Source organism: Bidens hawaiensis, unplaced genomic scaffold, assembly GCF_021521415.1.
Source record: "Bidens hawaiensis isolate Kalapana, Puna unplaced genomic scaffold, B.hawaiensis_p1.1 tig00004282_1, whole genome shotgun sequence".
NCBI lineage: Eukaryota > Viridiplantae > Streptophyta > Magnoliopsida > Asterales > Asteraceae > Bidens > Bidens hawaiensis.
This window is the reverse complement of record NW_027491257.1, coordinates 1,038,842-1,056,497: the sequence shown is the minus strand read 5'-3', so window position 1 is coordinate 1,056,497 and position 17,656 is coordinate 1,038,842. Positions and strand designations below refer to the sequence as shown.

Genomic DNA, 17,656 nt, shown 5'->3' with positions numbered 1-17,656 from the left:
CTGTTGTTTTTACTGATGTTGATGATGCTTACAACGCATTACAACTTAATAGCATTATCGACAAGGTTCTAAATATTGTTGCAAGTATCTTACTGATGTTGATGATGCTTACAATGCTAATAAAACAATAAGAGAGAAGATTAATCTTATACAATGAAATTTTTATATATATTTTGTTTACATAAAATTATAAATTTGATAATAATATACACACGACTATCAAATAAGTCGTTGTAGTATAGTGGTAAGTATTCCCGCCTGTCACGCGGGTGACCCGTGTTCGATCCCCGGCAACGGCGTTTATTTTATGAATTAACATTTTTATAAGTTCAAAGTTTACAAGTTCATTTTTTTTTCTGTTACTAAGGTAAAGAACAAATTGGACATGAAGTTCAAAAGGTGAAGCAGTTTAAAGCATCCAACACCGATTCACACTCAATATTAGACGCGCTTTCCAAACTATAAGACTAGCATCCAAAGACCACAATATTTTGCAACTAATAGCAAGTGTTTTCTACAACAGACTGATCAACTAATTAAGATTATTATCCCTTAAAAACCCTGATAAATTTTTATTAAATAATAATGTTCACTTCATTACTCCATATTCCCACATCGCCATGTGAAGAAAGTTAGGTAAGCAGGGGTGTATAATAAATAACGAGAATGGGACATAAGGTTAATTACTTACATGGACTTAGGAGGGGTGCCCCCCTATGGTTGGCTCAAGTGGTCGAATCTATTTCATAATTTGTGGTAGTGGAGGCCTATGTTTGCGCGGCCTCTGCCCAATCTCAAGTTCAAAACTTGATTCTGTTTAAATTTATTTAGTAGTAATAACTGAGCACACTAAGATCTGCCTATGTTCATGATCCTTACAATATAAACGTATGAAAGCGGTTTGTTGGGGTCTGCAAACATCACCATGCAGCTACAGTATGAATGGGCAACTGGAAAAGAAACTCCCACTTGTTTGTACTGGGATAGAGACCCAAACTACACGTTTGAGCAGCCACACTTTTTATTTTTTAGTATAGAAAACGTGTCGATAGAAACACCGAATGTTTTCATCTTAATTTCCCGGAAAAAGAACAGGATCTTATGTTTGTCCCATCTGGTTGTCTATACTTAAGCATTGTGTCATGTATGTGAACAATGTAACTAATACTAAACATTTATTTGTTGTTTGCACTTACAGTTTTAGCCTTGCATACTTGGATCTACCTACATGTTAAGGATGTTATTTCCAAAGATATTAAATAACAACACAAAAAATAAAAAGTTGAGGTTGCTTTTGATAGACTGCAAATTGTGGAATCTTGTAATTTTACTTGCTTCTAAACATGTAATAACCCATTATCCAAAACTAATTACTGTTAATCGTATCGATAATTTTTGAAACACTACAAGTATACAACTTAAACGAATGTCTGAAAAATATGATGTATTTAGTACCCTATTAGATTTTACAAATGTGAATATAGTTACATGTATAAGTCACTATATATCATTAGAGTTTATTCATTACCATCACTACAACTTATTAATACTATCGATTTTAGTTATTCGCCTTGGCCAGTATATTACAAGGTTAAAATCACTGTTATATCGTGTCGTATTGATGTTGACAACCATCGATACGACTTATTGACACTATCGATTTTAGGTATTCACTTTGCCCAGTATATATATGACAAGGTTAAAAATGTTGTTTAATCAGTGAGGATTTTTTGAGAACTTTTTGAAATTAAGAACTTTAAGAACTATTATGGACTACAAAAAACCTCTTCAAAAACATATTTAAAAAAATTTATAAAATGAAAAAAAAAAACAAAAATTTAAAAAAATTTAAAATAAATAAATATTTTTCATCCGATTTCATTAAAAAAAACCCTAATTATACACATATGTATATTTTTATTTAATCTTCATTTACATAATGTGCACATATGTACATTATCATTTATCTTAATTGTACATTTGTCTATAAAGTATAACATGTATAAAATTAAAAAATAAGTATTATACATATACGTATAAGTTTGCTAAACCGATATTTTTTTTGTGAAATCGGGATGAAAGTTAAAATATTGAGTATGATTGATTGATTGATTGATTGATATACAAGTATACAAATTGAACGAAAGTCGAAAAATATGATGTATTTAGTACTCTATTAGATTTTATAAATGTGATTATAGTTACATGTATAAGCCATTGTATATCATTTGAGTTCATTCATTACCATCATTACAACTTGTTGACACTAACGATTTTAGTTATTCGTCTTGACCAATATATTACAAGGTTAAAATTACTGTTATATCGTGCCGTATTGATGTTGACAACCATCGATATGACTTATTGACATTATCGACTTTAGGTATTCACTTTGGTCAGTGGTGGAGCCACATTATCTCCACCGGGTTCGGCCGAACCCGGTATTTTTTTGGTTTTATATATAACCTATAGTGTCGAATTAAGGAGCGAATTCATTCTTTTTCGGTAAGCGAGCCCAGTATCGTTTTAATAAAATATATTTGGACCCACTGGTTGTGAAAAATTTAGTTATATTTTTTTGTAATGAATATTCTTTTTATAAAATATAAAAAGCTTTTAAAAAAACTATAAAAATTAATAAAAAAACCCATAATTACTCATAGAATGGGTCAATAAGCCCAACCCAATTAAGATTTTTAAACATAATACCTAAAAAAATAAATAAATAAACAAACAAAAACATCGGCCATCGCCTCACCAACCGATCAACTTCTTTCTGTCGACCAAACGACCATTGCCTCATCGCCTTCGCCGGTTCGCCTCAAGGTTTTAACGATCATCAACAACCAATATCAGTTGGTCTCCGTTTGAGAAATGTTTTTCTTCAATAAAGCATGTGAAGACGGATTTGCGTAATTATTTGGGTGACGATAATATGAATGATGCTTATACTTGTTATATTAAAAAAAAAGATTTTTTTTTACTCGCGATTGAAGATATCGTTTTCAAAACATGAAAACACGCATGGAACAATTATAATACGTAATATCTTTTTATTTAATATGACTTTGTATTTTATTGATTGCTAATGATATATTTTTATTACGATAGTGATATTTCATTTTATTTATCTGAACCAATGATCGACCTGACCCGACCCATTCGTGCCTGAAACTTTGACGCTAGAGACATAAATCAAGCACCAAAAAATCCCGAACCCATCATGGGTGGATCCACCTAATACAAAGGTGGTTCCCAGGAACCACCCAAGTTTCAAAATTATAATGTATTGGTATATAGAAAATAATATAGTGAACAACCTTTTAAATTAGAAAGGAACCATCCTAATTGAAATATAAGTTGTTGGTCTAGTGGATAAGTCTCTTAGTTGGTTAATTGATAATTGATGATAATTGATAATTGAAGGTCACATGTTCAAATCCGTTTTACATTACTTTTTTTTTTCTATGCAGCCTTTTACGGTTCAAATCTGTTTTACACTACTTTAAAAAAATTCTATGCAACTTTTTAGGGTTTCATAAAAAAAAACTTTTAAACAAAGATATAATTACAAATGCCGCTCTCTGCTTCTCTCCCCTCTCCACCAAGATTACGCAGGCGCCACACCTCCTTCCTTAGGTGGTCCGGGCATTCGGCCGAATGATTGCATATATATTATGTAAAGATTTCAAAAGATGAAGACTCATAGGGAACAACTATAAGTTTTTTTTTAATTCGTAAAGACCTTTGTATTTATATTATGTGTTTTTAATTACGAATGATGGTGTCTTTTTTATTATTTTATCGTATTTTTATTATGTAATGAACCGACCCGAACCCTTAAACCGACCCGAAATATTTATATTTGATTCCATAAAATTGAAGTATCTAAAAATAGTGCACCACCTGAAATAAATTTCTGAATCCGTCATTGAAACCCATAAGAAAAAATTCTTGACTTCGCCATTAACTTTGCCCATATATATGACAAGGTTAAAAATATGCCTATACAGTATTGTATTGATGTTGACAAATATATTCCAACAAATCTTGACGATACTTACAAAGCCGGAAAGAGATTAATATGGTTTATTTTTATTCAGTTTATATAAATTATACCTTAAGTTTAAAGTCTAAATAAAATATATCAGTAAGTCGTTGTAGTATAGTGGTAAGTATTCCCGCCTGTCACGCGGGTGACCCGGGTTCGATCCCCGGCAACGGCGTTTTATTTTTTTTTAACTCCAAACAACAATTAAAAAAAAGTACATAAATAAAAAAACATAACATTTTATCAGTCCAAAGTTTATAAAAACTCATCTTTCTTTCTATAAATTTATGAACTCAACTCTTCAATAAATGGTACATAAACTTCAAAACAACTACAACTCTAATTCGAAACAAAGAACCTGCAAAACGTAACCCTTTTCATCGAACGTCAAAGCTACCGAGCTTTTAAATGCTGCGTATCCCCACCCGACCCCAAGCCCGAGTCCATAAATCTAAAAATCCAATATCCTCATACTCAATACAAAATTCATTATCTTTTATTATTCAACAACCGGAGTTGCAGGCGAGTCATTCATCGCTTCCAAAACCGACTGACGCTCAACACTCGACACGTGTTCCAAACTATACGACTTACAACTAACGTAAAAAACCGCGCTCATCATGAAATCAATAAGCACGACGAAACTATACATTACCACCAAAAGCGGCCCTTCCCATATCCTCGACGACCCGTCTCCATAACTCAACGTCTTCACCCGGTGCTCAAACAACCCCTCGATAAACGCCATCCCAATCGTCGACCCGAGGAATATCATCAACCCCACTTGCGTCTGCCCCCGAATCAACACACTAGACCTCAACAACGCCTCGGACCCCGACACGTCTTCCAAAACTGATATCACCATCGACAGATCGCAAATAATCACCGCGTTCGCGAAAAAAACCGAAAACAACAACACGAGTAAAATCACAACGTACACAATTAAATCAGGCGTGAACCCGATAGCCGAAAGCACGCTGCTGATACCGTAAACTAACATGAGAAACAAACCGAGGCACCCGGTGATTACGCTACAAACTAACAAATAAGTCGAAACGATTCGTTTCCAAATCTTTCGAAAGATAACGTAGAATTTTGACGAATCGAACGTTTTACGCGAGTAAGTACAGTCGACAGTGTACACGACAGCCGCTTTCGATATTAATAACAATGTGATGTATAACGGGAAGCACATTACGGTTGAAACAACAGTTTCAGCAAATTTGCGACAAGATAGCGACAAGATAGGGGATAATGCAAAACCTGACGATTTAGCGACGGAAACGAGGTGGGTTTGAAGGCGATTAACGTGGGATTGATCGACTAAAACATTTGACAATAATACAGCTGAAACGGGACAGATTAATATGGATCCAATTGCCATGAAACCGGTGAGATTGAAGCGTAGGATTCTGATGGTTTCCCGTAGGATTTCTAATGCGCTTGTGGATTGGAACATGTAATCGGATCGGGTTATGTGGGTTGATTCGAATGGGTGTGGATCTGGGGTTTGTGTGAGTCTAGGGCATGGGCGATTTGGGGGTTCCATAATTGGAGTGAAATTGGAGGGTAATTAGTGAATAATATGATGGGATTAGATGATTAGCATAGTGATTAAGGTGGAAATGAAGATAATTGCATCTGATTTTGTAACTGTGTGAATGAGATTTGAAGGTTGTGAGATTGGGGATGAAGGAAGGAAGGAGATGCGTGTCGGTGTGTTGACTTTTTGACTTCTGTTTTGTGAGATTTTAGTTTAGGTTTGCCTACCTTGGTTAGTTGGCTATAAAATTATAAATCTTTTCTATTCATATATACTTCGTACGAGCTGATCCAATAGCAAAAGGCCTTCGTCAGGTAGCCCAATCTAACCGTACGGAGCTCTTAATCAGCTCCAAGTTATCTCCAATTTCAGGGAAAATCCACCTTCCGAATGCCCACTGTTGGTAAAACCCGGGCGCCCTTAGGATCGAACTGGAGATCACAAAGATCCCAGTCTTTCTTCATTGAGCTACCCAATACCCCCCCCCCCCCCCCACCAAAGTGTTGTAAGTGGGGACCCAATGTTGTAAAAATCGCTAGTCGGTAATTAGGCGGTGGGGTCGTGACTAGTGATTAATTAAAATTAACTGGATCGGACTTTAATATATATTTTTCAGTTTTATATATACACGCACACATTTTTATATGTAATTTTCAGCTTTATACATACAAAAACATATTTTGGCTGGAAATTGGCTAGAATCTCGCTGGAAACCGCTAGTTTTTGCTGGAATCTCGCTGTAAACCGATGATTTTGGTCAGAATCTCACCGGAAACCGCTGATTTTGGTCAGAATCTCGGCGGAAACTGCCGATGTTAGCCAGACCGTTGACCGATTAATTAGCCGACTAGTCCAAAATTAATCAGTATAGTGGGGACTAGCGATTAATCGATGCTTAGTCGAGATTTTTTCAATATTAACTGCACCACATTGGAAAGGACTATAAACTTATAAATCACCAAAATAATATAACTAACTAATAGGGATAAGCTTGGTATCGATCTTGAATTTTTTTAATCATGATTTTCTTAAAAAATTGGTGCTGGTATCAAAATGTGTCAGTTGGCTAAAACGTCTAAGCTATAGAGGCTTTTTTCTTATAACGGGTCACAGACTGGCCAACGAGCGTGATATTTTTCTAGAGGAAACGGGTACGTTGACGCATTGTTTGAGGAACGTTTAAGATCTAGTTGTTACCCCTGAAAAGACTAGGCTAGCCTTTTCAGGGATAACTGTAAGGGCTTATACGTTTACTCTCACAAGGTGTTTACGTGCCCGTCTTCTCTTTAAAATTCCACATGTCAGCATGGTTTATCTGTGGGCTCGCTACAGAGAAAACCTCTACAGCCCAGAGATTTCAGTTGAGTGTCACCTTGTTTTCATGAAGCTTCAACACATATACATTTTCCATATTTATTTTGATATTTCCTTCTAGATAAGTGTTTAGTTTGGTATTCATGCAATGAATGAAAGTTGCTAAATGGACTAAAGTATAATTTCTATCTTTGTAACATTGAATATTATGAAATGAGTGTACTTTGCATGATTTATTGCGTTACGTCAACGGTCAGACTATTTGGAGATTGCTTCACATGCCACATGAATTCTCTTTCGACTTATATGAATTACATGTATTTTCTCTCCTTTTCAACTCTACAAACCTTATCTCACTCACTCCGGATCTTTATACATCAAAGTTTGTGGATACTAAAAACCATGTTGAAGATAGCCACAAATAGTGCTATATTTTTATTGGAAAAACGTTATGAATAAAGCTCATATACCTTATTATAATTTATTTTAATATAGGGAGCCCTATTGCCCAACTATGGCTAGACTATGTTGTCTTAACTGGGCCTACGTTGGCTTCAGAGTTTGGCTTGGGTGTTCTTCCAAGAAACCATATCGCCGGCTGCCACTTGACAGCTGTTGTGCCGCCACAATAACATAACTCTCTGATGTAATACACGTTGGGAGAAAAACCCGAGTGGGCTCGGGATTCGAACTGACAACCTTGCACAAGGCTCTCAAACCCTTCATTGTCATAATTACAAAAGTGACAAGGATGAAGATCGAACTTGAGTCTCTACCCGAGAACCCAAACGTCCTATCAGTAGGCCAATTATTCTTAGCTTTATAATTCCCGATTCCCTCGCCATGGTTTGTGGGCTGCTTCTTCTAATTCTTGGCCCAGTAGACTTCAACTAAAGTCTACATAAATAAACTTAATTCAACATGAGTAAGGCCCGACACTTTTTTTTATTTTCATTTATCTTCATTGGGCCGTCCAAACTGCTCGCTGCTCGAACTCTCTCGCTGCTTGCTCATAAATTGCTTAGAAAATGCTCGCTTGTTTTTTCGCTTGATTGTAAACGAGCTGTTCGGTTCGGTTCGGCTCGAATATTTTTAATTTATTTTATCTATGAACAAATATATAAATATATAGACAACACACATAAAATATAAGAATACAATTTTTTAAACCCTTTAAAATTTTCTCTATTACGTCAATTTAATAGTTTCATACGTTCGATTCAAGTTTCATAATACTAGCCTGATCACCTTCTTCTGAACTTGATCAATAATAGCCTACAAATCTAATACATACCATACTTAGTGTTTTTAAAGCATAATTAGTCATTTAGTCCATAATCATGAATGAGAGCTTGGAAGAAGCCACATTGACTTTTTTATGTCACTTTCAAATTGGAAATTGAAGATGTAGGTCCCAGCAGAGCCCAGTTGGACCCGCAAGACTCACCTTCAAAAGAGACGTCTGCGCAGAAACCAACTGGATACGCAGGACCCACCATGCTCAGAGACGTGACGTCCTTACGCGCAGTACGCAAGCTGTTCCCGCAGGAAATGCCTCCCAATGGTGAAGTACTCTGCCTGTTCCCGCAGCTGCGGATACAAGCCATCAGGGAAGGCCACCCGCGCAGCAAGGCTACACGCACAAGGCACTTAGCTCTCAATCATTCAGTGTCACCTGAAGGAATGAGCAAAGCCGGGAACAATCCCGCACAAAGGCGGGAGGGGGAATACTCCCGCCCAAAAGCCAGTCCGTACGATACGGGAAGATCTTTTGTACTGTACCTGACGAGGTATGGGCAAAAGATCTGACTAAAGATACGACAGCTTATTGACAACAGTATGGCGAGCAGCATGCTCTTGTACTGTATGTCACTATTAGCCGCTGCCTACTCACCAACTCCTGTCATACCACGTGCATAGCCGGCAGTTGGTGGAAAAGGAATAGTACACAGCAGGCCTGGTCAATGTCAGCCGCTGCCTACCCACCAACTACCAGCAGGGCACGTGCGTAGGCTACAGTTGGTAGAACAGGAATACTATTCAGCCGGCCACACCTCCTTGGAAACCTACCTTCGGCTATAAATACCCCAAATGGTATGATCATCTCATCTAATCATATCTTATCACATTATCATCATATTATACCTGATATCTGCTCTAGCAATCTCTTAATATACATTTATATTTAAAGAGCAATCTAGTCTGATTCTCACGCCGGAGGGTGGTCACAAGGAGGAACCCCCCCCCTTCTCAGTGACGAGCTCACGGTGTCTGTTTTGCAGGTTATCAGAAGAACCATCTTTGCCGGGTCTAACCCCTCGTGGGAAACATCTATCTAACCCCCAGGTTATCCGTAATCTGCCCGGGGTCCGGTTAGTGTTTCTTCATTGGCGCCATCCGTGCATAAAAGCTAGAACTTCATTTCTTTTCAGTTTTTTCAAACTTCTGGAAAGATGGTTAAAGAAACTCCGGTAACCACAACCCCAGCTACTGGGGGGAATACCGGCTACACAGTCTTTACAAACACTACCCCGGTTACCCAAGCCGGGGCAAGTGAAGTAAATTTTACGAACACTACCCCAGTTACCCAAGTTGGGGCAAGTGCAGTAAATAATCGCTCACTGGGATTCACCGATACCCAGTTAGAGAAACGAACAAGGCTCCCCCGCCAAACACTCGATGAAGTTAAGGCATGGGCGGAGGCACGTCAGAAGGAATTCCAAGCTGAGTTGGACGAACGCTTGCGTTCCGTCCAACAGGCTGACGAATTCGAAGAATACTTGGACGATTCGGAGGAATCCGATAGAGACGCAAACCCTCGTCATAAGGCGAAAGGGAAGCGTAAAGAAACGGATTCCCAACCGAGAAGACGTTTTGGGGAAGCCTTCAAACCAAAAAACCCAGGTGGAAGCCCACGTGACTTCTCCAAAACATTTAGACCAACTGTTGCAAATGCGGGAACGTCCAAATTTGCAAGGGACATTGCGGAAGCAATTGCCCCAAAAAGTGCCAAACAGATGTCCAACATCGGCACTTATGATGGTATATCTGATCCAGACGATCGTTTGAACAGGTTCATAGCGGGGGCAACCGTCAGTAGTTGGACGGAACCTACGTGGTGTTACATGTTCCAAATGACGCTTGTTGGGGCTGCTAGAGCGTGGTTCGATCGTCTACCGGTCCACCACATCTACGGTTGGGAAGACTTCCAGCAAAAGTTTAGCCAACACTTCAGCCAACAAAGAAAGTATACCGAGGAACAATGGACAATCCTCAAATGCATTCGAGAGGAAGATGAATCTTTGCTAGACTTCATCACTCGCTTCAACTCAAAGAAGCTAAGTCTGGGTAATATCAGCGAAGATCTTGTTCGCGCTGCTTTCATCCAGGGCGCGAACGACCCAGAGCTCATCCGCACCTTAACGGGTAAAGATGGCATGCCATCCACATGGGATGCCATCATGACAGCAGCTAAACGCTTTGCGGAAACGGAGAAGCAACTGGGTAGAGATCTCCCCCAGAGCACAAACCTCTACACCCAGAAAACGAGAGAAGACATCGTCCTTACCGCCCGATTAAACAAAAAGCGGAAGCTAGGCATTTGGCAGTCAAGGGTAAACTTTGACACCTCATCCGGCTTGCAACATCGGTTAGGCGGAAGGGATAACGTACAGTCAAACCAGAACTCCAGATGGACGCCACTCACCAAAAGCGTCACCGAGATATTCGCCACTGAGGAGCTCACGTGGCCAAAGCCTCCAATAATCCGACATCGTCACAATGCTGATCGGAGCAAATACTGTGACTTTCACAGGACAAAAGGCCACAACACTGAAGAATTTATAGACGTAAAGGACATGGTCGAAGCATTTGTCAGAGATGGGACGCTCGCGCACCTCGTGGCGCGATGAACGCTGAGTAGGCTGATGCGTGTAGAACCCCAGCTGGGGAAAACACGAATAAAATTGCAGCTTCAATGTTGGAGACTACATACTGCGCAAACAACGAGATCCCGAACCAGGTGCATATCGGCTCGATGGCACTCCCATCCCAACAACATGGAAGGGAGCTCAATTACACAGTTTGCATGTAGATCAATTCCAAATTTGTAAAGAAAAGGCCTAGAGCCACTTCTAATGGAAATGATTCTCCTTAGAACATCGACGCTGATGATTTTACATTTATACTTTTATGAACTTTCAACACTGATGCCGGTTTTCACCGCATACATGTGTGAAAGTCGTTGCGTGGGGAAGGCGGCAAAACCTGCATAAACCCAAAAAATGGCAAACCTTCACGCAGGTCAGTTGAAGGGTAAAGTTCAGTCATCCCACTAAATGAAAGTGCCGGTCTATCCGCATGAATCATGATAGAGGAAACTGAACACTAACCTATTAACAACCGCGCGTCGAACGGTTAATTTATTCAACACGGATATGCCGGTATTCACCGCATAATTACGTGGAAAGTCGTTGCGTGGGGAAGGCGGCAAAACCCGCATAAACCCAAAAAACGGCAAACCTTCACGCAGGTCAGTTGAAGGGTAAAGTTCAGTCATCCCACTAAATGAAAGTGCCGGTCTATCCGCATGAATCATGATAGAGGAAACTGAACACTAACCTATTAACAACCGCGCGTCGAACGGTTAATTTATTCAACACGAATATGCCGGTTTTCACCGCATAATTACGTGGAAAGTCGTTGCGTGGGGAAGGCGGCAAAACCCGCATAAACCCAAAAAACGGCAAACCTTCACGCAGGTCAGTCATAGGTAAACTTTGGTCAACTAAATCAAAGTGCCGGTCCTAACCGCACAAATCATGAGAGGAAACTGCACTAACCTATTAACAACCGCTCGTCGAACGGATAACTTATTCAAAACAGAGAATTTCTAACAAAAGGATGAGGAAAACCTACACGCAGGTTAGATGTAGGTTAAAGTTTAGCCATCCTACTAAGTGCAAGTGACGGTCCTACCCGCACAATCACGAAAAAGGAAGCAAAACTTCAACCTATTATCTGCCACGTTCAAAGGTTAACTTATCCTAAACACTTAGAAATTTCAAAAAAGATGAGGAAAACCTCCACGCAGGTCAGATGTAGGTAAAGTTTAGCCATCCTACTAAGTGCAAGTGACGGTCCTACCCGCACAATCACGAAAGAGGAAGCAAAACTTCAACCTATTATCTACCACGTTCAAAGGTTAACTTATTCTAAACACTTGGAAAATTGCTAATTTAAACTAAAGTATGCAAGTCATATAACGTTTATAAAGCAAGGAATCCAGTGAAAATAGCGGTCTTAACCGCACAAAGATTTATATTTCATAATATTCATTACAAGAATGGCCGGGTAACTACCCGCCTACAAGAAAATAAATATATACAAGCTAAATCTATCCTAGCAGTGGGAAGGGATCTTCAGGATCAAGCTTCAGGGCCACTTCCACTTGGACCAGCACCATCAGTAGAGCGTGGCAGTTCAAGGAAAGCTTTAAGGATAGCTAGCCCATCATCAGCAGCAGCAACTTCGTTTACCTTCTCCACCACCGGATGCGGGAAGGCGGCATACTGATTCACTGCTTGGTCGTATATAGCTTCAGTATCTACATCAAATAAAGGGAAGTTGGAAGGCGGGATGCCTTTCTCAACGAACCCTAGACCAAGCAGGAAACCGGCCTTTTCCCCATCCTCATGAGAAGCGTTGAGGGCTGCGCTCATAGCATCGTCATAAGACGTCTCCGTGAAGACCCGATGCACAACCTACAAAAAGAAAAAAAAAATACAAGTATCAAAACCTTTTCTATTTACAAAGAAAAGCGTAAAGACATGAAAAGCTTACCTGAGACAACGCTTCTCGAAGAAGCCATTCCTTGGCAACCAGAGCCTCCTGGAGGGCAGCTTGAGCTTCGTTACGGGCGCGTTCGGCTTCACTCTTGTTGAGGTTGGCAAGCAACACTTCTTTAGCCGCAGCCTCTTCGACGCCCTTTAGCTTCCGCTCAGTGTGGTCAAGCACCCCCTCTGGTCCAAGATCTCTTGGAGCTTTTTGGCGTCTTCCATCGCCAAGGCATCATGAGCCTGCTGGAGAACCTCTAATTTGGCTTTAAGCTCCTCATTCTCCACGCGTAGAGGCTCAGCAACAGCTTCAGCCTTGTGGCCCTCTCGGTTGCGTTCCTTGCAGTTTCCTTAGCCAGCCGAAGCTGTTCGTTAACAGCTTGGGCAGCCTTGGAACGGGCCTCGAGCCGGGCCTGAACTTCAACCTCGAGGGCCTTGAAGGCCTTCTCCTTTTCCGCAGCCACTGCGGTAAGCTTTACGTTCTCCTCCCGGACAGCCCGCACCCGAGCTACTTCTTGAAGGCGAGCTGCTTTTAACTTGTCGTTTTCACGACAAAGCAGCTCGACGCGCGGCTGCATCCGGTCCAGGAGAACCCGAAGCTCATTGGTTAGCCTACCCTCCTGGTAGCTAGCCATGGCTTCCCCCAACGCACCACTGGGAGCTGCGTGACGAGCCCACTCCACGCACTCCACAGGTGTGCGAAGGGTTGTTCCTCGGCGGATGTTCCATCGTGGAACATACACTTCATTGGAATCCGACACTGCAAAAAACATAAAGCAGTTAGGAAAAGATGATAAAAATATGAAAAGGGCCAAAAGAACCCTACGCACCTGTAGGGTCAACAACAGACCGATAGCCGCCGAACCCATCACCTGAACCCAAGGGAAATCTGTCACACCCGGCCCTGAACGGCGGAAACAGCCGGGCGCGCGCGAGTGGGGATTGATACTTAAGCACGGGCCATTGCAAACATTCAAAGTAAGATTTTCATTTCGCGTGAAATGTTTAATACAAATACATTACATTGTTTAAAAATTACATAAAAACATCCAAGTGTAAAAACTGTTGAAGATTTCCACGCCATATCCCCTTGCGCGGCGGGAACAACCGCGCGCATCGAAGGGATATAACTAAAATCTTCCAAAAAGCTAGTTTTAGATGTTCAGCGTGAGGTGCTCTAAGTGTGACTCCATGCGCTACCTAGTTATCTCCTGAAAGACACGTAAAAACATTTGAATCAGTATAAACTGAATGAGTTCACAAGTTTTAGTAACTTGATAAATCGTATTGCATCATAATCTTGATAAAAATCATTCTGAAACATAATTCTGATAGCATCATTAAAACACATGCTTGGTAAAACATAGTTCTATCAACATATTCTGATAAAATCGTTCCGCGGGTTACGCGCGAACATTTCTGGGAACTGTGCTCGTCTGTGTAAGTGGCGCTGCCACTACGAGCGAAATAAGTAATACTGTCCCGCGGGTTACGCGCGGACACTTCTGAAAAATCGTGCTCGTCTGTGTAAGTGGCGCTGCCACTACGAGCGAATAATACCGTCCCGCGGGTTACGCGTGGACGTTGTGCCGGAAAACAAGGCGCTCGTCTGCGTAAGAGGAGCGACCTCTACGAGCGGGCTCAATCCCATAGTACTGCCCCGTGCTAGGCACTCGTCTGTGTAAGAGGTGCGACCCCTACGAGTGGGTGGATCAAACCAGCAGTCCCTACCCTTAGAGTTCCAATGGTAAAGTGATCACTTACTCGTATCGCACTCTCATCGAAAACCATAGATAACCGTTTGCATTGCTCATCATGAAACATAATTTAAACACATAATCGCTTGCATAGCTTGTAAGTATACCATGATAAAACATTATTTAAGTACGTGTCCCTCGCCCCGAAAACAGTTTAAAAGTAGTGAAAACAGTGAAAATAGGGGCTGTGAGACTCACCTATGGTTCTTGTTAAGGGATTAATCGAGATTCGGGTTTTCTTGGTGTTGGCCTCGGAATTGAAGGTCTAGAATACGATTAAATAACAAGAAGTATATATATTAAGATCAAGAAATAGGAGAATATAAGGGTTGAAAAGTAGATCTCAAGGTTATATTCTCGGCTTACCTAGTAACAGGATCGGAAATGAAAACAACGGATGCTTGGGAGAGGATTAGTGCAAGTTTGCAGTTCTTTGAAGTGTGTTTTGGGTGATAATTTAGGTTACATATTTATAGGCAAACTCAAGGGAACACAATCCCTTGCTTTAGGGGATTGTAATCTTTTCATACCTAGGTGTAATGATGATAAAGTATGGAAATTATTATTATTTATTTAAAAGTGGAGGAGTGGATAAAAGATTTTGATTTGATTTGGACAGGACATGCAGGTCTGTGGTTGGTGAGAATAGGGTGGCTGACAGTTGACTTTTCATGTTACAGTATGCTTTTTCAGGCACTTTTGTCAGTGTACAGTAAAAAGTAGAAATCTCTGAAACACGCTACTGTTTCCTTTTGGGCGGGAATAATCCTCCTTAAATCTGGAGATTAGGCTAAGTGTTCTGCGCGTATAACTTTGTGCGCATAGCTTTCTGCGTGAAGGACATTTCTTTGCTGCGGGTAGGTGCGTAACCTTCTCGCAGTTAGGGACATTGAGTTTCATTTGTAGATTCTCCAGGTGGTCTTGGTATTTCAACATAGTGATCAGTCATGTTGAAGTCAATTCCATCTGGGAGCTTCAGACAAACTAGCTCTCAATGTTCCCGCCATGCGGGGAGGTTAGTTCCCTTTCCGCACGCGCATAAACGATTTGGGATGCACCCGCCTTAGCATCATGCGGGACGGTCAACCCATTAGACAACATAAAGTTAAGTTACATGAAAACATAAAGCCAAAACATTCGCGCATGGCGCATATAACATATGCCCACGCTGGTTTTTACATCGCGCGCTCGCGCAGGGCGCACATAACGTGCCCGCGCTGACTCTAACATAGCGCGCTCGCGCAGGGCGAACATAACAATTGCCCGCGCTGATTCTAATATAGCGCGCACGCGCAGGGCGCACATAACAAATGCACGCGCTGATTAACATAGCGCGCTCGCGCAGGGCGCACATAACAAATGCACGCGCTGATTCTAATATGGCGCGCTCGCGCAAGGCGCATATAACATAATTACCTAATATTTAGGTTGATTACTTGGTTTAAGGGATTGAGAATTTACCGGGTGTCACATTTTCCCCCTGTTAAGAGAATTTCGTCCCGAAATTTAGGAGACGTTGCTGGCAGAAGCCATGCTCTGAAAGAGGTGTGGGTATTTCATGCGCATTTGATCTTCTCTTTCCCAAGTGAATTCAGGCCCACGCCTTGAGTTCCATTGAACCTTTACTAACTTGATTCTGCTTCTGCGTAACTGTTGTTCTTTCCAATCGGTTATGCTATAGGTTCTTCTACGAAGTGCAGTTGTTTGTCGATGTGAATCTCTTCCAACGGCAAAATCAACGTTTCGTCAGATAAGCACTTTTTGAGGTTGGATACATGGAACGTATCATGAACTCCACTGAGTTCGGCGGGTAAACGGAGTTTATAAGCAACCGGACCGATCCTTTCCAGGATCTCAAATGGTCCAATGTAGCGCGGATTCAACTTTCCTCGCTTGCCGAAACGGGGGACTCCTTTCCATGGAGAGACTTTCAAAAGTACTCTATCCCCTACTTGAAACTCCAACGGTTTCCTTCGCACATCTGCGTAGCTCTTCTGTCTGTCGCGAGCTGTCTTAAGGTGATCCCGTATCTGAAAAATCTTGTCTGTTGTTTCTTGGATCAATTCTGGACCAGTCATTTGCTTGTCACCCACTTCAGCCCAGCAGAGTGGGGATCTACACTTGCGCCCATACAAAGCTTCAAACGGCACAGCCTTGAGGCTTGTGTGATAACTGTTGTTGTAAGAAAATTCAATCAATGGGAGGTGAGTATCCCAGCTACCTTCGAAATCGATTGCGCACGCGCGCAGCATATCTTCCAATGTCTGGATTGTTCGCTCGCTTTGCCCATCCGTTTGGGGATGATATGCCGTACTCATGTCAAGACGAGTACCTAAAGCCCCTTGTAACGATCTCCAAAACCTTGAGGTGAACCGACTGTCTCTATCAGAAATGATGGACACTGGGACTCCATGTTTTGAAACTACTTCTCGAATATACAATTGGGCTAACTTTTCCATCTTATCGGTTTCCTTGATCGGCAGGAAGTGCGCTGACTTAGTTAGCCGATCTACAATAACCCAGATCGTGTCATAACCCCCAGGTGTTCTTGGCAGTTTGGTGATGAAGTCCATAGAGATTTGTTCCCACTTCCACATGGGAATTTCTGGCTGCTGAAGTAACCCCGACGGCTTCTGGTATTCAGCCTTCACCTTCGAACACGTCAGGCACTTACTGACATACGTCGCGATGGCGCCTTTAAGATTGGGCCCCTAATACAGCACTTTAACATCTTGGTACATCTTGTCTGCGCCAGGATGTACGGAATACCGCGTCTTGTGAGCTTCGTTTAATACTTGCTCGCGCAATCCTCCCTTGAGAGGGACCCATATGCGGTTAGCAAAATATCGAGTGTCGTTCTCTTTGAGCTCCAAATCCTTAACCATACCCCCAAGGGATTCGTTTTTAACAAACTCTGGTTTCAAGGCTTCTTGCTGAGCGTCTCGGATGCGGGTAGAGAGATCTGCGCGAATGGTCAACCTCAGAGCCTTGACTCGTAGCGTTTTTATTCGCTCCTTCCTACTTAGCGCGTCTGCTACCACATTCGCCTTTCCAGGGTGGTACTTAATTTCACAATCATAATCATTCAACAACTCCACCCATCTTCGTTGCCTCATGTTTAAATCCTTTTGATCAAATATATGTTGAAGGCTCTTGT

The 17,656-nt window shown here is 41.3% G+C and overlaps 1 protein-coding gene and 2 non-coding genes across 3 annotated transcripts; 2 read left to right on the top strand and 1 right to left on the bottom strand.

The window, feature by feature from the left end:
• The first annotated feature begins 227 nt into the window (after positions 1-227).
• On the top strand, positions 228-299 carry TRNAD-GUC (transfer RNA aspartic acid (anticodon GUC)). The gene has a single exon. It is a non-coding gene; the product is annotated as a tRNA-Asp (tRNA).
• Positions 300-4,154: 3,855 nt separating this feature from the next.
• TRNAD-GUC (transfer RNA aspartic acid (anticodon GUC)) lies at positions 4,155-4,226 on the top strand. The gene has a single exon. It is a non-coding gene; the product is annotated as a tRNA-Asp (tRNA).
• Positions 4,227-4,550: 324 nt separating this feature from the next.
• On the bottom strand, positions 4,551-5,600 carry LOC143626058 (uncharacterized). The gene has a single exon (XM_077096236.1). The coding sequence runs from the start codon at positions 5,598-5,600 to the stop codon at positions 4,551-4,553; it is 1,050 nt and encodes a 349-aa protein (XP_076952351.1).
• Positions 5,601-17,656: the final 12,056 nt, after the last annotated feature.

What these genes read in the sequence shown, in the direction of transcription:
- LOC143626058 (XM_077096236.1), bottom strand. Translation starts at nt 5,600, where the DNA reads ATGGAACCCCCAAATCGCCCATGCCCTAGACTCACACAAACCCCAGAT.